This window comes from Electrona antarctica (assembly GCF_951216825.1).
Source record: "Electrona antarctica genome assembly, chromosome: 20".
Lineage (NCBI taxonomy): Eukaryota > Metazoa > Chordata > Actinopteri > Myctophiformes > Myctophidae > Electrona > Electrona antarctica.
Genome location: NC_136801.1, coordinates 10,988,061 through 11,011,635, shown reverse-complemented (window position 1 = coordinate 11,011,635; position 23,575 = coordinate 10,988,061). Strand labels below are relative to the sequence as shown.

The following is a 23,575-nucleotide window of genomic DNA, read 5'->3' as shown; positions in this document are numbered from 1 at the left end:
TTTGAACAAAGCACAATTTATAGAAAAAAAGATAGAAATAAATGTATTAGAACATGTCCTAAGCCGAGATTTATCTTCAAATTATTTGGGAAAAAGTCAGAAAACACCCTACTGATCCTTTGGCAAGTCTTCGTAAATGTAAAGGAATGAAATGTAACTTCAGGCTCTACCTCACAGAGCCTTTGCTTTAACTACAGTTTAACAACGGTGCGCGCTTTGTTAGTTGCCAAGCAACGGGGCGCTGAAAACTGGCAACTGCTCAGACTGGTTAGTGGCGTTTAATTGCCTGCATTGTTTACAAACCTAATGCTTTAGCTCGACTGCCTCATCTTTATTCAATTATAGGAATAAAAGGAATGCATGACAACGGATGTGTACAATTGACTTAATTTATTGGCTGCAGAATATAAAAAATAAACATTTTCATAGTGATGAAAATTATTTACACCATACCAAAACCTATTTACATTTCATGTTTTCATATATGGGCGATATACTGCAAATATTGTGTTCTTTTGGTGATAAGTAACATTTTTTAACCTGATAGGATACTGTCAAGTTGTCAACCAAAAAAAAGTAGGCTAAGCTAGTGAATGACAACATTTGACTGTTAATTAAAGAAAACGCACATTGTTCCAGAGTTTAAAGAATGTGTACGACGTGTTACACAAAGAAAACACAACGTAAAAACCCAATCATAATCTGACACATTATTTCAGAAGGCGTCATTGATCATACTCTCCAACGTCTCTGGTTCTGCAGCACTGGGAACGGTGAATCTTTCGTTGAAATACTGCACTTGCAGTTTCCCCGACTCGTGAGCCAGCGCTACGCCCGAGTACATGTTCTGTTGTCCCGAGTCTCCAAACACCGACATGGCCGTCACCCTGAAAAGACCAAAGACCAGTGGTACTTAACCCATTTTGACTGGGATCAGTTTCTAAAAATGTCTTCTACATCCTGACAGTTTTCTGAAAAAGCTATGTTTCTATGTCAGTCGTTCTTCGATTTTTCAAAAATAGCAGACCTACAAGCTCATAGCGCGCCACTCGGTGGCGTGCTATGAGCTTGTAGATCTGCTATTTTTCAATAGCTAAAGCATAACATAATGCTAACACCAAAAGGGGTTCCTTCCCAGAATGGGTTAAGTAAAAGTATCAATACTGTAATGTAGAAATACTCTGTTACAAGTAAATGTCTGGAATTCTAAATTTACTTGAATAAAAGTATTGGTATCAAAATGTAGTGAAAGTACCAAAAGTAGAAAGTACTTATTGTGCAGAATGTCTCATTTCAAGCTTTCAAATCAATTTAAAATAGCCGATCTACAATCCCACAATGCGTCGCATCGCAACGCATTGTGAGCTTGTAGATCATCTGTTATTTGCAAATGGCCAAAATGTATAGTAGGTTTATAAAGTAACTAGTAACACAAGTTTTCAAATAAATGTAGGGGAGTAAAAATACAATATTTGAGATGTAGTGGAGTAGAAGTAAAAGTACTGGAAATTCGAAATGCTCAAGTAAGTACAGTACTTAAGAAAATACTGCACAAGACCAGGTAGCATGGCAGTCGTTCCAAAACATTTTAGCTTGTGACCCAAAAGAGAAATTTGATGTCTCCCGGGGCCCAAACTAGTGAAAATATGTTAGGTATAGTCGCATGAGCCAATGAGCTGAGTGCATTCTCAGACACCAGGTTCGCACACAGCTCACAGGCAGTAACCACGAGAGCGGAGGGGAGCAGAATTGTCAAATAAATTGCCCCGTCATTCATATTTATTCCTGACCTTAAAATACAGAACAAATGCGTCCCGTATCAGTTCATTACGTTTCCATGTAACGGGATGGGTGGTAACCCAACGCTGTTTGGAAAATCCTGGTGGCACAAGGTTATTTCCCAAGGCTGGGAAAACTTGGAATTCCCGCCCGTCTTCTCGTGTACTGGTGGTACTGTACATGTCCCGCGGACAGGCACCGGTCTGCGTACCAGTGGTTAGGAACCTCTGCTCTATGGTAGGTGCGCTCACAAAAAAACATGCAGTAATCCTGATGGAACTGGTTGGAATAACGTGTTCCTTCCACGCCTTCCTATCAGGGAAACTCCCCCCTGTCAAGTGATAAAAAAGCGGCCTGCTAGCATGGGCTCAGTTTGGGGCTCTCCCCAGGTTGGCAGAGGGAGAGTAGGCCTAGTGCCAGGATTACACTACAGCTTAGGGCAATTGGCGGGTAAAAAAAGTGGTTACAAAATTGTGGGATAAAAAAAAACGAAACCATAAATAAACACTGGGTCATTTGTCCTCCATGTTGTTACCCGTCAGCGTGGATCCTTTCAGTGACGGCGGGCTCCAGGTCATTCCTCTGCAGGTCCCATATGTGGAGGTTGGAAGCCGCGTCCAGGACGCAGAAGACCGTCGGCCGGGTCCGAGTCCACTGCACCGAGACGACCGGCTCACCGGCTGTGGAGTCGTTCCACTCCAGCACAGGCTGTTCCTGGGAGGCCGCGTGCAGTCTGATGCTGCCGTCTCCGCAGCCCACCTAGCAGCACACGCACAGCAAACACATTATATGCCAAGAGAGAGAGAGAGCGATCAACCAGGTGTTCAATGGAGATAAGAGTTGAGTTAACAACGTAGATTGGTGCTCCTAGGATCAACGGGAACCTCAAATTGAAAAAGAGGAAAGATTCATTTACTCAGAAATGAACGGAGGAGACGGAGTAAAATCGTACTTTAATCATGTCTACAACAGCCTTTTCAAAATGTGTAGAAAAGTAGCAGTAGCGTCACAATCCTTCAGCGGCAAGCTTGTTCATCTGTAATTTTTTACGATTTTTGAAAGATATTGAAAATGTTTGGAAACTTTTGAATCATTTAGATTTTTTTAAACATAAATAATGTCTTCTGGGGGTCCCTGGCACAAACACATTCTCAGATGGGGGGCCAAATATATATCGATTTGGGGGTCCTTGGCACGAAAAGGTTTGGTTTGAGAACTACTGTTGTAGAGGGACTCGTTACCAAATGCAGATTTAGCACGCACAAATCAGCATGTTTGAAGACATGTACTGTACACTACACATGGGTCCTCATCCACAAAGGAGAAATACGCCAGAGTGTAACGGAAGCGGAACGGAAGCGTATACAGATGCGGGAAATTCCGTCCGATCACGCTACGTTGTTTTGCCGTGCAATTCAAAGAGCGGTGTGTACCACAGGTACGCAGGTGTATGTCATAAAGAATGCGAGCGGGTGCCAAATGATCGGAAAATCACCCGACAACTTCATTTGCATTGATCCACGCCCCATTTCACACCATAAAAGGCGTCAAGCATGACTCAGCAGACAGCAGACAGCAGTATAGTGGCTTCACAAATTAAAATAAAAATGATTGCTGGAAAGAAATTAGGCTATATTAGGAAATTAAAATAAAATGATCTGACCATGTCGACGACCACCACCTGCAGTCTCTTTTTTTACATCCATATACCATTACATTTGTGCGTGATTCTTTATATTGTCTATAGCCTACCATTAAACTATATAAATCATTTTCCCAAGCTTACAAAACGGTGAATGCTGCTCCGCACCGCTGCAGCAATGTCAAGCTGACTTACGGTATAAAATGCAGCTTGGCCATTTATTTATTTAAGTTCGGGACCAAGGCAGCAAGCTAGCATATACTTGGCAATTATATTATAAAGCCTTTTCTTTTCTATTGAACAATTGCTCACTCACACCTTTGCAGAGGTAAAACATATATCCGATATTTTTATCAGAGCTGCATTGATTCATGCGGGGAATAGATTAATATCTCACTGTCATCTGTCTGAATGCCATGTGGAGAATGGATTTGTTCTGATCATGGACACGTAGGCATAGGCCTATAGCTATTTAAAATTTCAACTATATACCGCGGGTAGCCTCCTCTTTGTCAGATCTAAGTGCAGGTTCATTTATGATGATGTCGTCATATTAAAATGATTCGCTAATTTCGCGGGACATTTGGCACCAAACTTGATTGATCTCATCAATGTAGTAGCCTACAGCCTAGCTATAAGTTCCCCATATTATAATTAATTAAGGTGCACTGGCTTAAAACTATGACTGGCCGAATTGCACGCGCTGATGCAATAATGCGGACTTCTATTTTTTTATAGGGCTAATTAGCCCTTGTGACTGCTGTCTGTCTGTCAGACCGGCATGTCTGTGAACCATAGAAATAATCTGTTCTGTCCGGGCCGGGCTCACCGCACCGTTATATTCATTTTCCAATGAATTCGTACAGTGCAGAATGCAGATAAGTGTATGTTCTTTTTTAACATGCAGCGCGAGTCCGCGAGAGCCGATCTACAAGCTCACAACGCGTTGCACTGCGAGTAGAAAGCTGTCAAGTGCAGCGCAATCGCGCATGCTAGAAATATCCTAATAAATAAATAAAAAGGTGTCGGGTTTGCAGGGGCAGTTTCTGTATGGGACTCTAGGCTAACCTGCCTCTAGAATGCATGCATTTAGGCATCCAAGTGATACTTGGCTTTTATATAAGCTATAATTTTTTTATGTGCTGACCAATGTTTTGGACACATGCTTACATATTTTATCTGAGATTTGGGGACTTTTAATTGATTCAGAATGAAGACTAAAGCCTTCTGAATAAATCTACGCAAGCAGTACACGACCCTCTGAGCTGGCGCAGCTTATAGCGGAGTTTCCGACCAAACAACGTCACCGTAAAGTTCACGTTCAAGTTCATGAATTCCCACGTAATGTGGGAATCCACGTAAATGCCAGTCCGCTCACGCTCCGCTCACGTTACGTAACGTTATGAGCGTAAACGCCGTTGTGAATGAGGACCATGGTGTCTGCAGTCACATGAACTACATGTGCACTGCAGCCCTCACAAACCCTTGAACTCCACGTGAGAGGTAGGCCTGTTACATTTCTTTTTGTTGAGTGGTGCAAACCACTCCAACAACTGGCTTTGTACCCGTGTACCTGTGTTTGTTTGTTCGTACCAAAAAAATTAGCATGGTTGCTATGGTTAGTATGTGTATGTGTATGTGTCAGACCACAGCTGATCAGGCTATATAAGACCTTGCACCACAATTTTTAAGTATAAAGTAATTAAATATGTCAGTAATGTAATTGTTTATTTAGGTAATTTGTCATATCTGAGATGTGATTTGATTTATTTATTACGAAGCCTGAAAAGGCAATAAAAATGTGTATTGATATGTTCCAGTGCTCAATGCCAAAAAACACAATTAAATCATTTATCATTTAATCGTGTCGTGTGACAATGAATCGTCAAGCTAAAGTTAAAGGGCTCCAGTCTCACCAGGAACAGGGCTGGACTGAACGGTGAGAAGTGGATGGAGGTGACGTCAGTGGGTCGGACTCCGAGCACCCGAGACCTGTAGAGCTTTGGTGGAGCCTTCAACCCGTGGCTGGTTCCATGGTTGACCACACCCTAAGACAGAAAGAAATCACACTGATAAACTGAGACAAAGGTGCCCGGGGCAATAATAGGGAAGTGGGGAGCATGATCTATTAATCCATTTTGGGCGGGAACCCTTTTTGGTGTTTTAAGCATTATGTTATAATTTAGCTATTGAAAAATATTTTTGAAAAATCGTGAAAATGTGGCGCAAATCCTGACAGAAAACTGTCAGGATTTAGAAGACATTTTTATAAATTTCGACGTCAGGCCTAAATGGGTTAATATATAGCATAGCAAATATAGCATCATATATATGAAGACAAAGGTGAATCATGTGGATCTCCACATGGGAATGGTGTGGCTTAAGACTTCATCGTGTGGCCTGCCTGTGAAAGAAGTCATCTATATGACATATCTATGACAGATAGCTCCATTGACTTCCATTATACATTTTAAGTTAAATATTTCATGAAGTATAACACACGTGAGAAGAAAAGTGGAGGTACACACCAATGAGCTGTGACACAGATAGGCAGACAGACATACACAATTATAGGGACCTATTTTCTCCAGTGCTATACCCCTTATCCCTACCTAAACAGATAGGCAGACAGACATACACAATTATAGGGACCTATTTTCTCCAGTGCTATACCCCGTATCCCTAAACGCCTTTGCCTTTTTTTTACTATTTTGAAAAACTTGGCAAAAATAGGGCCCAGTAGTCTCTTATCAACGACTTACCATATTGGTGCCAATAAAGAAATGGTTTGAGTCTGTGGGGAGGAATCTTAACAGTAGTGTTTGGAATGATCCCGTATTCATTGCATCCCTTGGTGAAGTCCTGAGAGAGAGAGAGAGAGAGAGAGAGAGAGAGAGAGAGAGAGAGAGAGAGAGAGAGAGAGAGAGAGAGAGAGAGAGAGGATCAGTGGTGGAAGATAGAGAAATAGAAATACTCAAAAAGTACTTGAGTAATCATTATGCAGAAAGGCCATTTCACAAATTTCTAAATGTATAAAGATCATTTGAAAATAGCGGATCTACAAGCTTGTGTTAAGCTTGTAGATCAACCATTTATACATATCCAAAGTACAGGGCTGAAGTGGTTAATGTATGTTTTGTAATAATAATCTAAATCTACAAAGTAGTACTAAAGTTTTCATATAATAGTGGAATAAAATATTTGCCTCCGATATGTAGTAGATTAGAAGTGAAAGTACTGACAATTTAAAATACTCCAGTAAAGTAAAAATGTCTAATTAAGTACACTACTTGAGTACTTGAGTACTTATTTACTGTAAGTCAGGATCACCACCCGCTGAGATGAGAGGTCATGCCATTCCCAGCCCCCCTAAAAAATGAGCCATGCACCGACCGGGGTGGAACATGACACTGTGTGACTCTCTGCATCACATCCAAACGGTACTGTACATGATGTCTGGACGTACCAGGGTGGAACATGACACTGTGTGACTCTCTGCCCCTGAGAGCCAAGGGCCCCTGGGCCACGGCCCCACTGGCCCAATGGCTAATTTGGCCCTGCTGGACTGGCGGCTACATAGGGTCAATCAAAACAACAGCAGTCCTCTGCCCACAACAAACAAGCTCATGTGACCCACGCGGAGCAGGTGGTGCTGCGCCACCGGGGCAAAGACATTGTGGGTATTTATTTATGGCCCCCTTTGGCTGGCAGTGACGAATGAACACTGTCTGTGTCAGCCATCTAATCTGTCCGTCTCACCTCTCAGCGGCGAGGAGCGCGGAACTGTGCAGCAACTTGACTTTGCCCCCCGGCCTGAGCCCTGTAAGACGAAGAGAGAGGTTGTTATGTAATTCGCGTGAAAGAAAAGAGTGTTTGTGGGGAAAAGTGCGAGTGTGTTAAAAAACGTGACCGTCAGTCGTCTCACCCAGGTCTGTCTGGGAGCCGGAGTCGCTGGCTTTAGGGAGTTCCAGCACCACCTGTTGGACAGAAACGACATCACCATCATCCATCATGATGGAATCCGGGAGCGTGGGTGACCGAAGCTGTGTGCTATTATATCTGGTTGTGAGATTTTCAGCCTTACCCATTGATTTAAAACCCCGTTTACATCCAGGGAGGCCAACTGGAAGGACAACCCCGACGACTCTGGATATCACAACAGAAATGGCACTTATTATTTAAAACCAGAAAGCATAACTAGAGCCAAAATAAAACAGAACATTTAGCGGAATAGTTCACCCCAAGAAATTACTTATTTTCTATCTATTATAATTACACACCTCCTGAAGCCTTGAAATCATGGAGATTAATTTAGTTTTTGTTGCATTCCTGAGCCAATAATTTGATGACCAGCGGAGTCTCTGGTAGGAGAGTCAATTGAGTCTCCCGGTCATCGAAATATTGGTTTAGAAATGCGACAAAAACAAACGTATCTCCGTAAATTCAAGTAATTATTTTGGGTGAACTACTCCTGTAAGAAAACATCACATTCTCCTTTTAGCATTTTCCATCTCTAGACATCGAATCCGTATTAAGGGACGTAAATGCTGTGGTTTCTTTCTTGACCTTCGTCGGACGCCAACAACGGGGCTTCTGGTCTCAGGCCGCCCGCTACATCGGAGGGGACAACCTCCACGCAGCACACAGAGGACGAATGACCCGACGTCGCCAGCACGGCATCTGCGTTGACAAGGTGACAAACAAGAAGGCATTCCAGCACGTACCATCACTCTCGTATAGGTAAACAAGACTTCTGAACTTTCAGACGGAACATTCAAGGACGGGAGACACGCGAAAGTGTGAAATTATACTGCTACTGATTTCAGGGTAATGATGATAAAGACTGCAGGGGAACAAAGCGCTGCTTCATGTAATTTATGGTTTATTTATGGTTCTCTATATTTTGTTTTTAATTATTATTGTTTCAAAACATTTTCAAAAAACACAAAAAAAAAAAGCAAAATGTTTCATGAATTAAAAACAAATGCGATGTTTCTGTTTCAGTAATTTCATCAAGAAATACAAGAAAAATGCTGCTGGAGTGAACACCAAGTATATAGACTGTATGCACATGCATAAATTGAGTGGCAAATCGAGTGGAAAAGTGCGTGGTAAAGTGAGTTTAAGGCCGTTTAACGTTGTTTAATGCAATAGGACTGATCACCAGCATCAGATCACCAGCATCACCCCTAATCTGAGTTTGCTATGGGGCATAGCAGTGGCTGCCATTCACATAGAAAACACATACATTTTTTCCTATTCCTAATTATTTTAAGCCTCGAACCAAGCCATCCATGCTCCTGGTGAATCATGACCATAAAACATTTGATTCTGTGTCAAAATATTTTTTTCTAAACTTCAAAAATAGCTGATCTACAAAGCTCACGACGCATTGTGATGTGTTGTGAGCTTGTAGATCGGCTATTTGAGCCATTTGCTTGACCGGTTCTTTTACTAGTCCTACCAAACCGTCTTTGACTCACCGGTGGAGAAGGTGGGGTGACGGAAGGTCCACTCGTCCTCCCCTACCTTCAGGTTGTCATGGTTACCGGCACGCTCCCTAAGGTCCCACAGCAGCACGGACCCCACTGACGTACCTGCAGTGGTGGAGAAAGAATACTCACATTCTTTACTTAAGTAAAAGTACCTATACTGCAATGTAGAAATACTCTGTTACATGTAGAAGTCCGGAATTCAAAGTTTACTTGAGTAAAAGTGCAAAAGTACTGGTATCAAAATGTACTTAAAGTACCAAAAAGTTGAATGTACTCATTATACAGAAGGTTGCATTTCACAAGTTCACAATGGTCTCTTTTCAAATGGTCGAAATGTATATAGGGCTGAAGTGGGTAATGTATGTTTTGTCATAATAATCTAAATCTACAAAGTAAATTTGTAACTAAAGTTGTCATATAAATGTAGTGGAGTAAAAGTACAATATTTGCCTCTGAGACGTAGTGGAGTAGAGGTAAAAGTATTTGGAAATTGGAAATACTTGAGTACTGTACAAATACCTAAACATTGTACTGTACTCGAGTGCTAAAGTACAAGATGTAGTTAGTTACTTTCCACCACTGACGTACCTGCAAACACCAGAGTGGCCTTGCCAGGACTGAAGCAGCAACACTCCACCTGCGTCAAGGAGAACATCACAAAGAGCATCTTCTCACTGACAGTTAAGGTATCTGCACACTGCTGCTTCTTTCATATTTGTAGCAGCATTTTTCCACCGTTTTTCCAAAAAATGCATCCAGTCTGCAATGACCTTTAGGCCTCACTCACACGGTCGCTGCAGATTGCTCTGTGCTTGCTGTATACAAAGGGTGTGACACAGCTTGCCCCAATGCATTTCCAATGGGAGTCACATGGTCTGACACAACACTTGTGTTGTATGAGGGGGAGGGGCGCAGTCGAAACACAGCCGAAAGCCATACAACAGCTTGTAGTCCAAAATGTAGTCCTCAAACCATGTGACTTCCATTGGAAATGCATTGAGGCGGCCATGACACTCACAGTATTCATACAGCAAGCATGCGGCAATGCATTAAAGGTAGGCTGAGCTCACACGGTTAATGCAGTGATTTTTGTTGTGAGTGTCATGGCCGCCCCCAATGCATTTCCAATGGAGGTCACATGGTCTGTTGTATGGCTTTCAGCTGTGTTTCGACTGCGCCCCTCCCCCTCACACAACACAATGTTGTGTCAAACCATGTGACTCCCATTGGAAATGCATTGGGGCGGCCATGACACTACACAACGAGCATAGAGCATTGCATTAACCGTGTGAGCTCAGCCTAGAGTTGGGATCCGGAACCAGAGGAACTGGATCCAACATTGAGGAACCGGAATTGGTTCCATCACATGGAACCGTTTCTGGAACCGGTTTTATCACACTGTCAGAGCTGGTACGTGGACTTCACGTCTGCTATACAATTACAACACAGGTGGTTCTCAAAATGTTTTAATTCGAAGACCACCAATGTTTTAACCCATTTTGACCTGAGTTCAGAAAAATGTCTTCTACATCCTGCCAGTTTTCTGAAAAAGCTATGTTTCTATGTCAGTCGTTCTTCGATTTTTCAAAAATAGCAGACCTACAAGCACGCTATGAGCTTGTAGATCTGCTATTTTTCAATAGCTAAAGCATAACATAATGCTAACACCAAAAGGGGTTCCCCGTCCAAAATGGGTTAATTCGAAGACCACCATAACTCTGAGTGTACAAATGGAACCAAATGGACCTCTACACTCTCAGAGTTACAGACCTGTGTCGGAACCCCCATAGGGAATCGCTAAATGGAACCGTTAAGGAATCGGACCGTTAAAGAGAGAATCGTTAAAGAACCAGAATCGTTAAAATCCTAAAGGCACTTACATCTGAACATCTCAAGGTCTAATCAGTCAATAACAGAATGCAAGACTTGTGCTACTGTACATGCAAGTTTGTGTTTTTTTTCTCTTTTTTTCACAGCATTGTTGCCAGATGACAAGATTGTCTGTAATTCTCTATTTGTTACCTCAGACTCATAGACAAGGATCTTCTGGGGTCGTGAGGGCTCCCAGATGTTCCAGATGCAGATCATGGTCCAGGTGTCGAGGCGCACGGCGCCAGGCTCGCCCATGGGACCGTGGACTGACATCATGGTCTGGTTCTGGACCGGGGAGAAGTGCACCAGGCTGACGCGACGGCCTGTAAACATGAAATACAAACGGGACGTCCAATGTAAGATTCTGTATATAAACTCTGTATTGACACATAAACCTGTGTGGCATGATAGGACATTAGAATTGCTTCACTGTGTGACTTCCTTCACGGTGTGACTTCACTTCAGCATGGCCTGTACTTTAATGGCCACCCTTCATCATATAAACATTTCTTATTCCATTTAATTGCACCACACATAACTATGAAAACAGCTGAGTGAATAATATGGTACCTAAGGTAGTACAGTAGGTACCACCTCTCCATTTTTCGAACCACAAAGAACAAACATGAATCCAGAAAGTATTCCTGTAAATAAGCTTTTCTTTGTTTCATTACCTTTTGCTCATGGTTATTTCTTGTTTCATTTGTATTGGCTCATTTTATTTTCACTTCTTTATTACGTTTGTGAAATTCTTGTTTTATGTGCATTCTGTCCTACTGTATGTAGGTGCAGTATTTGTGACTCATGTCTAGAAAAGTGCTATATAAATAAATGTATTATTAATTATTATTTTTTTGTGGCTTTCGCCTTTATTTTTTATGAAGGGACAGACAGTAGGCTGACAGGAAATGGGGAGAGAGATGGGGGGAAGACATGCAGTAAAAGCCGTCGGGATCGGGAGTCGAACTCACGGCACACTGCCAGACTGGATTACCAGCCAAGGTGCCTGGACCGCTGAGCCACGGCCCAGGCCAATAAATGTATTATTATTATTATCTCCATGGTGCTGGTGTGTGTACCGTTGAGAAAAGACAACTTTGTGTTGAACTGCAGACTGCCATCGCTGAAAGACAGAATCTCTGCTTTGGTGCTGAGCCTCTTCAGCGACTGTTTCTGAGCGTAGTCCTCCTCCAGCAGGACAACCATCACCTGGACAACCACAACAAACAGCACAGCCATCACCTAGATACAGTGGTGGAGGACGTCACGTACTCACATGTTTTACTTAAGTAAAAATAGCAATCCTGCAATGTAGATATAGTCAAGTAGAAAAAGTATTCCAAATCCACTTGAGTTGTTGAGTAGTTACCTTCCGCCACTGCCTAGATACAGCCCCACACCCAACAACAGGAGTCTGTATTCGCAGCCGATCATCAGTTCCTCCCGTAGGACGTGAATAATTGTATTGTCCATCATGTGTGGAAAAATAAGTCATATTTCTAACAACATACCTGTGATGCCGAGAGTAAAAACGTTGTGAGACGCTGTGTGTCGATGTTCATTTCACTCCTGCTTTTATCTCGGCTGTCCTGGGAAAGCCTTGGATCTGCCAGTACGTTGGGACACAGTCAATCAGAGAATCAAGTTAGTTATTATGCTTTTTTTGTCTTGTTCCCCTCGAGAAATACTGGGATGTGTAACAGCATGGGAAACACTAGGGCTACCACGATTATGACATTTTACTTGATGATTAATTGTCGCTCAGATAATTGGTTAAATTGTGGTTCTATCATTGAACATTGGAAAATACATTACATTTATGTTTGGCTTTCAAAGGCTTCGTAAAACAAAAAGGTGCACAGGCTAGATATGACAAATAACTTACGTATTAAATTACTTAATCTATTTTAAAAACATTAATAGCGGAAATAGCAGATGAGCTTGTAGTTCAGCTGTTTCCACTATTTTTGAAAATGTTTGAATGAAATTATAATGAACATTTATAACGATTATGCAAAAAATAAATAAAATAATTGCGATTATGTGAAAGAATTGCGATTAGGCGAGTTTGTAATAATTCTCATTTCAGGCCAAGGAAACACCATCAGATCATGTTGTATCCGACAGAGAGCCTTCTGGGTGTTTTCTTACCTCCACATGGTCCATGTCTCTCTGCTGGATGCTGTGTCCATTTCTCAGACATCTCGATTTCCTCCGTCTGGATGTCTCTGTCCACGTTGTCCTCATTACACTGAACATATGCCTGAGAAGGAAGGATTTCAATTATGTCAGGTTTTCATGCGTGGAAGCAGCGTGATTTCTTTCTACGTCCGAGATTAGACATGGTAACGCCCCGCCTGCCTATAATACAAGAGAATGACAGCTTGGCACGCGCGACAGTAACTTTTCTTTTTGTAGAAGAGGCAAACTAATATTGTTTATGCTGTTGGTTTATTTGTATACATGTGTAACTTGAAACATTATTGTACTGTAAAAGGGTCTCTTTTCCCTTGATCTTTATCTTTTTAGTATTAGTTTAATATAATTAGATTAATACACGATAATCAACACTAACACTTTAATTTAGAACACAGCCAAATCAAATCATAGTTGTTCAATCAATTATTCAATCAAAGCAAACGGTACAAACAATATTGGTTTGCCTCTTCTACAAAAATTAAAGTTACAAGTTAAAGTTACTGTCGCGTGTTGCCATTCTCTTGTACTTGTATTATTTCCTACCACGGAGTACCCTTGCATCTCGGAGGACAGGCCAGACGGGCAGTGTCGGTAGGCCAATCAGAGGCAGGCGGGGCGTTACCATGTCTAATCTCGGACGTAGAAAGAAATCACGCGTGGAAGCAGGGTCCATTCGCTGGTTTCGATTGATTGATTGAATACTTTATTAGTCCGAAATATCATGTCTCTGTCATAAGTGTATACGCATGGAATAAAGCAAAAATAAAATATCATGAAAATGTTATGTTTACATATTATCATTATTCTAAAGATATGTTGCTGCTGTTCTACATACAGCCAACCAGTTGAAGAAATCACAGATTGAGGCTTTTATGACATTTCTGAAACCATTCATGTTTATGGAAGATGTATTCTGTTGCTAGTTTGACCAGTTCAAATACGGGTTAATCTTAAAATAACCAATAACAGCAACATGCCGCATTGAGACGTGTTGCGTGCTGCTGATTGGCTATTGGCAATTATTGGTGCGCGGCATGCTTTCATAGAAGACATGCTGGCTTTTATTAGCCTGGCTAATAACTTAAAGGTATATTCAGTGATTTGACTTAATTCAAATATCACTTATTTTTTCTGGATAATCCTCCCTACTATAGAGTGTGCTGACCATATAAAGAGTTCCTCCCTGTCCCCAGTGAGCCCCTGGGGTCAAAAAACCCTAGTTTCAGTTTTGGTGGCGGGTGGCAAAACCTTCATCCAATCAGGATGAGAGGGGCCTTCCTCCAATCATGATCGAGTGGGGGCGGGCCTTGGTGCACATGCTGTTGGCCTGTTGCACTTCCCCCCACTGTAGAGCGTGCATGTGCACATTTTGTTACCGGGCCGGACTGGGTGGTTTTCCAAATCACCAAAATCACTGAATGCTCCTTTAAGCCAGACTAATATCACACAACACTGTCGGCAGGCAATTGTTTGTTTGCCAACGGCTGATTCGTTCTGGCTTATTAGCCAGGCTAGGCTTTTATGGAACCCAAATGACTGAAATCAGCTGTGGAACTTTAATCCATGTGTACGTGCAAACAGAAGGAGCCGCTGACCTGTTTCGTGTTTGTATTCCCAAAGCTTTTGATGTACATGTCGTATTCGCTAACAGGAGGCAGGTCCAGAAGGGAGAATGTCGAGGAGAAATCCAGATCTATAAGGCGAAGCAGCTCTGCACTGCGCTTCCTGAAGATATAAACAGTCAAATCAATTATAGCAGTGGTTCTCAGGACATTATTGGGGGAGGACAGTGATGACAGTGATATCCCCAGTTAAAAATATATGATCATTTTGGGGGGTCGCGGCCTGAAAATGTTCAGAACTACTGAATTAGAGGCCAACATGATATATCGGTCTCTAAGGTGCCAGGTAAAAATGCAGACCATTTACAGTTTTACTATCAAACCTACTTCTGTTTGTTGGCAACCTGCTTGCTGACTTCACGTTGCTTTGCGGCCACAAAGTTAATGAACTTCCCGCGCTGAGAGCCTCTCCTCTGGTTCTTGTCGTGCACTTCTGAAAGAACAGCAAGAAATGTCAGTGGTATTTCACCTCTCATTTCACAAGCCCAGATGATAGCATCGTGTTGGAACTAAAATCAACAAATGCCCTTGAAAAAGAAAAAAAGCACATTCTAAAATGGATGACATGAAAGTTAGAAAAAGTGGATCTTTTAGGGCTGGGCTATATGACTTCAAATCAATATCACGATTATCAATTTTTTTTGTTTCGATTACAATGAACCAGCCGGCAGACCGCCACCATTGTACAATTAAGTGTATAGGGGCTGTAAGTGGTTAATCAATCTAATCGATTTAGAATTTCTTTAGTGCTGATTAACCTACATAAGCAAGCTCTAAATGTCAATTTCAATATATTTCCGGTTAATTTCCCAACCCTACTGCCTGTACCTCTGGACCGAGTGTGTCTGTCTTGGTCTGTGTTCGAGCTCTGTCTGGATTGTGCAGCAGTTCCTACTCGCTCATTCTCCTCGTCCATGGCTCTCCTGATTGCCTTTATTTCCTCGCTCGTCTGTGGTGTCGGGCCCTCCCCCTCTCCACTCGCCACCGGGCTGGGTGATGGCTCCTCGTCCTCTCCTTCACCTCCACTCTCCTCCTCAAAATCCTCCTCATAATCCTTGACGGACAAAGAGAGAGGAATAGCGGTCAAATAACAAACAAATAACTTTATCACCCACAGCACCCCTGAATGTCATTGTTAATTCTTAGAACCTTATGTCATATATGTAAATATGTGAAACTTTCCCTCTTAAGATCCAGTACGTCATGAGGAAAACTTGAGAGAATATCCGTTTCCATTAGGACACAACTTTTTTGCTTGCCGTCTAACCACTTGGGCCCCATTTACACTGGCAGCCAAATCCAGCCTGAATCAGATCTGTGCCACATCCAGATAGGAATCTTGTAGGTCTGCTATTTTTGAAAAATCGAAGAACAACTGACATAGAAACATAGCTTTTTCAGAAAACTGTCAGGATGTAGAAGACATTTTTAGAATCTGATCTCAGGTCAAAATGGGTTAAACAAATCAGATTCCAATCTGGATGTGGCACAGATCTGATTCAGGCTAGATTTGGCACAGATCGGATCTGGTCACTTTCAAACGGCAGTGTGAAAAGTCAGGCCAAAAGATCGGATTTGAGAAAAATAAATCAGATTTGAATCGAATTTGACTTGATGTGACTGCAGTATAAATGGGGCCTTTAAACCCCAGCATCCCTATTCTGGGGGGAACATATGCCAAACATAGCCAATCTACAAGCTCACAATGTGACGCGTAGTGAGCTTGTATATCTGCTCATTTTGCTGAAGAGACTTTGTGTACTGTAGAATGAAAAAGAAGGCACCAAGAACAGTGCAACTCACATCCGTTTCACTAAGTCTAGTAGTTAACCCATTTTGACCTGAGATCAGATTCTAAAAATGTATTCTACATCCTGACAGTTTTCTGAAAAAGCTGTTTCTATGTCAGTGGTTCTTCGATTTTTCAAAAATAGCAGACCTACAAGCTTGTAGCGCGCCACTCGGTGGCGCGCTATGAGCTTGTAGATCTGCTATTTTTCAATAGCTAAAGCATAACATAATGCTAACACCAAAAGGGGTTCCCGCCCCAAAATGGGTTAAACTGAAGTGTGGCACCCATTGACTTGCGTTCCGGCACCCACTTTGAGAACCCCTGGTCTAATGTTCAATGCAAAATAAAACGTTGTGTACAAAACAAGCTACGACCTTAATCAAACAGCCATGAAGGAAGAAGTCAATGACAAAAGTAAAGCTACCTCACAACAAATCTGATTACTCACCACTTTCTTGAAAAGTGAATCCAATGTAGGGGATGCCAAAGTGAAATGACATAAAAGCAAACAAAATGAATGAATGAAATTGTGAAAATGAAATGTTTTTCTTTTTAATATATGTGACCAAATTTGACTGAGGGACTGCCATTGGATTGTTTTGAATTTTCGTTTTTTTCATGTCATATGAAACCAGGGAATCATAGCTTCAAATTGACATATGGGTTGTTCAGTTTGACCCACCAGTTTTGGAGATATGGCTTTTATTCTTGCAGAAAACAGCGAGTTGAGAAAACAGGCGTGAAAGGTTCACTTCTGTGGTCTCTAACATTACACCTAGCTACATGTTTAAGCATTTATTTCATATTTACATGTCAATTTCAGCTCTGACTTTGAGCTTTCAGACATGCTCTAGTATGTGAAGAGTCTGCCTGTGATATTAACTCATTTTGGGAAAAGAAAAGAAAAAAGTTTTTCTCCTCTGGTGAAAAGCTGGAATTTGCACGATGGCAGGCTCTCAGTCAAATCTGGTCACATATTTGAAATGATTGAAAATCATATCAGCACAATGGAATGGTTCCAGGGGAGGTCCACAAATTATTTTGGGGGGTCAGCAGGTGATTAGCTTAATGTGCAGCATTTTCTTACTTGACAATAAACAAACCAACATACATTATAAGTGTATACAGGGTTTCTAAAGTGACATTAGAAAAACATTGTGCGTATCATGTCTGTTTGTATGAGCACGGAATCGATGACTTTGATTGGCTGATGTATGATGATGTTCTCATCATCAACAAGCCTCATGTGTGAGCTTGTTGATCTGCTATTTTCACAATATTCGTCTGTGGAACCGAGTCAAACTATATTGAATGCCTCGACTCCTACATTCCAAGTGCTTATCAGGGTGGTGGGTCCCACATTCAAATATGAATATCTTCCGGGGGTCAGGCTGAGAACAACTATGTGACTATCAGAAACAAGCCAGTATAACAGTATTTAATTTACCTCAAAATCGTCTTCATAGTCCTGATCCCCATGGTCCTGGACTTCAGCCGATTCTTCGTCCTTGCCAACCTGCATACAAGGTAAATCACCATCAGCAACAATGGATAACACTTTTTGAGACCTTGTATCTGAGCTGGAAAACTTCCATAACAAGGCCAGTCTGGATGGTTGTGTATGTAAGTGGGCAACGCAATGATGAATAGCACAACATGCATTTGCAAGCGAGAGAAAATACAGCATGTAGGTATGGCACAATTACTACATCATTATCTGATCTGCAATTATTTTGACTATTTGCAACTATTTTGCAGAATATTTAGAATTGTTTCCATTCACAGGTATGAAAACAAATTAAAACGGTTGCCTGATAGAGTAACTTAAGTAATCAGTGCTCATGCAGAAGCCCTCGATCTGCTCAGACTCCGAAGCCAAAAATGGTTTGCTTTCATGCTGGGACGCAAAATAAAAACACCAATAACTGTCAGCACAGGCAAATGTCTAGCAGAGGCTGGAGCGAAGTCAAAACAAACATCTTACAGGCTCTTCTGGTTCTTCGAAATATGTTGGAATAGTTGTGTGAGGCTCAGGTAGCATCACCACTTCCTGAATTACAAAAATGTACACCATTGACCATATTGATACAGTGGCCATTTTGCTTTTACATCATACTCTGTGTATGGTGTGAGAGTAAATGTGTTTATACGGTCAATTGACATGCAGAAAACATACAGTACAGAACAGCCTTGCAAATATCACTAAGACAAGCAACACCTTGCACTTCTGTATGTGTATAGGCTCCTATTGTCATATGTCATTTAACACCTGCATGAAATGTGCTATACAAATCAACTTGACTTGACACTGACCTTCATTTTTGAAGGCGTGGTCTTGTCTATGGGACCTTGGTATGGTTTTGCGGCACTCGTCTCATCTGCTTCTGGGTCTGCCTCCTCCCTGTGCCTTCTCTCCCTGTGCTTGTCCCGGTCTCTTATGTCTCCGTCACCACGGTGATGATCATCACTGTCATGCTTCCGCTTTTCATCCTGGAGAGCAGAAAGACTTAATTATCGCTGTCAAGAGTCAAGACAAAGTCTTTCTATTTATTTACAGATGTATTTGCAATAACTAATAACCCTTTCTTTGTAAGCCATAGGGTTACGGCTAACCCCAACTGGACCGCTGGGGCTGTTAAATAGGCTTACATGATGTCCTCTCTCGGTGTGTCTCCGTTCTCTGTCCTCCCTTTCTTTTTGGCGATCTTCTTTGTATACTGGAAAGCAGAGCAAATGGTGGAAATAGCAGAGCTTTTAAATATGATGGAAACTCAGTCCATTTTGGCCTATTTGAGGAATTAACTGTGCACCTTTGTTCGAATGCAGCACTCAACACTCAAGGTGAAGATCTTGAGCCGTTTTGTGAACAACGTACCTTGTTCCTCCTTGTGTTCCGAATGCCTTCTGTCTGCATGCCTCTCTCGCCTCTCTTTGTCACGCGACTCGTGTTTTTGTCGCTCGCCTTCTTCGTTGGGGTTCTCTCTCTCCCTGTCTCGCCTCCGCTCCCTATCTCTTCCCATCTCCTCGCCTTCTTCATGTCTCTTTCGATCCTTCTCCCTCCCGTGTTCTCTGTCCCTTTCCTCTCTCCTCCTTTCCCTGTCTCTCTCTTCCCTCTTCTTGTCTCTGTCCCTCCCGTGGCCGTCCTCTCCTTCTCTCTCCCTCCTCCTTTCCTTCTCCCTCTGTCTGTCTCTCTCCCTGTCCTGGATGTCTTTCTCCTCTCTGTTGTGCCTTCTGTCTCTGTGTTCTCCGCGCTCGTCGCTGTGTTTAGCGGGATCGGCCACTCTCTCTCCGTCTCTTCTCTTCTCTTTGTCTCTCTCCTCGCCGTCGGCTCTCCTGTCCCTCGACCCCTCTTTCCTTCTGTTGAGATATGGGTTATGTCCTTCCTCTTTTTGTTTGTCTCGCTCCCTCGTATTGTCGAGATATGCGTTATTTTCTCCATCTTTTTGTTTGTCTCTTTCCCTGTGTCTGTCTCTGTCTCGTCTATGCTCTTTGTCTGGGTCCCTGTGGTGGCGCCGCTCTACAGTCTCCCCACCCCCGTGTTTTCTCTCGTTTTCCTCTCGTCTCCTGACACGGTCCTCCTCATATCCTCCATCCTAGGGAAAAATAATGCAAATTATTTTAAATAGCCTACAGAACAGCCTCAAAATGAAACCTGATAAACTCATAGAAACTTACCCGGATATGTCTTCTAAGTTCAGCTGGTTTCCATGTGTCTTCCTTGGTAATTTTCTAAATAATGCAGAGCCAAAATATCATAAGTGAAAAACAGACATGGAGTGATGAGTTGCTGCCAATCGAACACAAGCTTAAAAATCTAGCTCCTCTGAAGCATTTTTTTTATTGAGGCATTAACAATAACATTTCAGTCTGCTACGTTGATGGGGGGGAGAAACATTTTTTGTATGCATGTCACTCTATAACAATAAATGATTGCATCAGTTACGACTTGAGTGTGGGGCTACTTCTATTGATAAATATATTGATGTATACATTTTATAGATACATGTGAATTTAGCTACAAGTTAGACATTTAAGTAACGGTTGGTGAGGAGGATTTACAGAATAGTTGGGCACTTAGGGACATACTGTATGGGCACCTCAATGTAAAATTGGCTATTTTGTCCAAAAGAAAATGAAAGAAACTGAAATAATGTAAAGTATACATAATGTGTGAACATTATGTATACTTCGAGTCGAGAGAACATGCATGTACAGTTAAATATCAGTATCACTTACTAACAGACCTTATCCTTAAACTTTTATGCCCCAAAATGACTAGGTTTTGTAGCAATTTGCAGCAATTGTAGAAATATTAGACCTTAATTGTCGAATGTTTAAGCATGTTCTAATCATGTATAATTTTCTTGATACCCATTGCCATTAACTTAAGGTAGGCTACTGTACAGTCGGGCTAAATACGTGGTATTTCTCATGCCAAGGGAAGGCGGGATTAAGTGCCAGCAGGCCTCATGTCATTACCTTGTCGCTGTGCATGTTGTTGTCATCTGCACTTTTTTCTCCAAAGAACGTCTTGTTATCTCAGAAAATAAGCTTTAATACTGTTTAATACATTGCTGTTTACGCCGCCATCACGATTGCGCAAGCGCAGTTTACTGAAACCATGGAGAATGCGTCATGTCATCTTGACAACAGACATGTTAAACAGTAACAGAGAAATCGATTAAATCAACTACCAGGGAAGAGGGAAGTGAGGGAACCGTTTTCAAAAAATAAATAAAATTATTAATCTTGAAAGTATTGTAACATTTTGATTTGATTTGATTTGATTTGATTTGATTTGATTTGATTTGATTTGATTTGATTTGATTTTTTCTTTTCTTTTCATAAATCTCCTCTTCTGGGGGTCCCTGCGGCACAAAATATTTTCTGATGGGGGTCCGCGGGCAAATATATATATATCAATTTTGGTTTGGGGGTCCTTCCTTGGCTTGACAAAACGTTTTTAGAACCAGCAGTGCATGGTTTGATTTATCTGCGCGCTTCATGCAGACCTTTACGGTCGAGATTCAATCGACGGTGCGTTTACTGCGGCTGAACACGGGGTGGCGACATTGTGCGGGGTCTATATACTGCACTCACACATTCGCGTGCACGCACGCACGCACGCACACACACGAGTCGCTGGAGGAGTGCGTCTGGAGAGACTTCACTAGAGAGTGCCATAATTTCCCAAGCTGTCACTTTAGCGCACGCTGCTGAAGCAGAGTAGCAGAGGAAAGTCAGTGGTGGTGCGGGACTTGGGACGTAGCTTTCTCTTCTCTGTGGCCAATCATTTATCCGTTCAACAATTTATCTTTGGAGTATACAATGTTTTCCCAACGATTTAGTCGCCGAGACGGTGGTAGTTCATGCGGACGATTCTTCTAAACGGCGATGGGCTGCTGGTGTACGGGTGAAATTGGTGAATTGACGTGAGTATAGCAGCCTATATACTGGACGGCTGGACGCGCACATGGGACCCCAGTGTGTGTGACTGTATGCGCATTTGAACTAAATACAGACCCGTCACCCGAGCGCAGCAGCTGTGCGACAAGACATGTCCAGAGACAGGATGACGGCTGTGCGCGGAGCCCACTCGAGGAGCACTGGCAGTAGTGCAAGTTCCATGGCACCCAAGGAAAATGGCCATAATAACAATAACTCGGCGAGCGCCGTTCATCGCAGCACCGACGCCAACTTTGACCACCCTCCACCGGGCGGCGGGGACGTGGACCATAACGCGCCGACGCCGGCGCCGGGGGAGTCGCTGCCTTCGGCAAGTTCGGCGATCGAGCTGACCCGGACGTGGGTCCAGGTCGCCAAGAGTTTCGTGTTTATTTTCCCCATCTACGCGCTGGGCTACTTTGAATTCAGCTTCAGCTGGCTGCTGATTGGACTCGCGATCTTTTTCTGGTGGCGAAGGAACACCGGGGGGAAGAGCAGCCGCCTGAGCAGAGCCTTGGCTTTCTTTGAACAGCAGGAGGAGGAGAGAAGTGTCAAGCACACTGTTACATCCTCTGATCTACCAGCATGGGTAAGAGTCACTGTCTGTCTATAAGCTCAGCTGTGGCCCGCAGGCGGCCAGGCCAGCTGACAACTTGCAGGTTTAATTTACTCTAACTGCAGTACAGGGTGCGTGCGGCATTGGCTTGGGGACATTTTTGTCAAAATTCTATTTTTGCCATACAAATACCACAGCTAACCCTAAACGTATAGCCTACTAGCCTGCATGTGGTGGTCCTCAAAGTGGGTTGGGGGACCTCCGGCCTCCGGGGTCACGGTTCCTTGAAGTTGAAGTTGTTCCAAAGGGCCATTAGGCTATTCCAGGTGAGGTCTGTAACTCTGAGTGTACAAATCGAACCAAATGCTCCCTATGGTCCAATTGGTTCCATTAAACATACTCAGAGTTATGAGGGTCCTAAAAAGCTTGAGAACCATTAGTACTAGTGGACTAGTGTGCCATAGTGTCATTCATCAGTGTAAATCAGTTTCATACATATTCTGAAGAAAACCTGGAGACTGGCATTCAGTACTGTGGGTCTTATCAAAATAAAGAACAAATATGTAAAAAACACAACCTACAATATTGCCACAGACAAAGACAAGTCATATGAGACATTTGTCCGTGTATGGACATATGATATTGATGACCCCTGTTTCAGTATCTCTCTCTCTCTCTCTCTCTCTCTCTCTCTCTCTCTAACACATGCGTTGTTTGTGTGAAGCCTATTTGTTGTGAGTTTCCTGGAACAACAATCAGCTGACAGGAGATGATGGGGGAGCAGCGTTGAGCTGTGAAGCTGTGATCAGGCAGCTGTCTCTCAGCGGTGACATTACCATTGAGCCCCCCGGGTCTAAATCCAGTATGTCACAATAGTAAACCAGACACCACAGCGGAAAGGGAGACATGCCCACTGACAGACCCTACTGTTATTTTAAGACCCAGAGCCACCATCACCACATGTGAGCCATATCAACGCACTCTATAAGTGGAAGATGTAAAACAGCCCGTTATCTCTCCTGTTAGATAAGTGTGGGGCTGTAGTTGGTTCCAGTGCAATCAGAGCAGCACAAAATAGAACTTTACCTGGACATCACGTTGAGGAAGACCTAATTTAGGCTACTTGACAGTAAGCTGTAAATAGACCACAATGACAATCAGCTGTCTCTAGGC

General features: G+C 42.6%; 2 protein-coding genes across 5 annotated transcripts in view; one reads left to right on the top strand and one right to left on the bottom strand.

The window, feature by feature from the left end:
- Positions 1-375: 375 nt before the first annotated feature.
- On the bottom strand, positions 376-21,193 carry dync2i1 (dynein 2 intermediate chain 1). Of its 3 annotated transcripts, none has more exons than XM_079489728.1 (23): positions 20,881-21,193; positions 20,077-20,130; positions 19,277-19,994; positions 19,051-19,118; positions 18,715-18,891; positions 17,849-17,917; positions 15,429-15,663; positions 14,937-15,039; positions 14,583-14,712; positions 12,940-13,051; positions 12,300-12,394; positions 11,868-11,997; positions 10,939-11,111; positions 9,505-9,553; positions 8,905-9,018; positions 7,988-8,101; positions 7,506-7,567; positions 7,347-7,398; positions 7,181-7,241; positions 6,184-6,283; positions 5,338-5,469; positions 2,315-2,538; positions 376-887 (listed from the first exon to the last, which is right to left on the bottom strand). In XM_079489728.1, the coding sequence occupies exons 1-23, from the start codon at positions 20,893-20,895 to the stop codon at positions 716-718; spliced, it is 3,159 nt and encodes a 1,052-aa protein (XP_079345854.1). In that variant the 5' UTR covers positions 20,896-21,193; the 3' UTR covers positions 376-715. The 3 variants fall into 3 exon arrangements, with proteins under 3 accessions (XP_079345854.1, XP_079345856.1, XP_079345855.1); XM_079489730.1 differs by having other exon boundaries at positions 15,438-15,663; XM_079489729.1 differs by having other exon boundaries at positions 14,937-15,042; positions 15,438-15,663; positions 20,881-21,192.
- A 348-nt stretch (positions 21,194-21,541) lies between these two features.
- esyt2b (extended synaptotagmin-like protein 2b) overlaps positions 21,542-23,575 on the top strand; it is a 57,185-nt gene continuing 55,151 nt past the window's right edge. For both annotated transcript variants that reach the window (XM_079489659.1, XM_079489658.1), the window contains exon 1: positions 21,542-22,435. In XM_079489659.1, the coding sequence (XP_079345785.1) occupies positions 21,959-22,435 (477 nt within the window). In that variant the 5' untranslated portion in view covers positions 21,542-21,958. The remainder of the gene's footprint in view (positions 22,436-23,575) is intronic.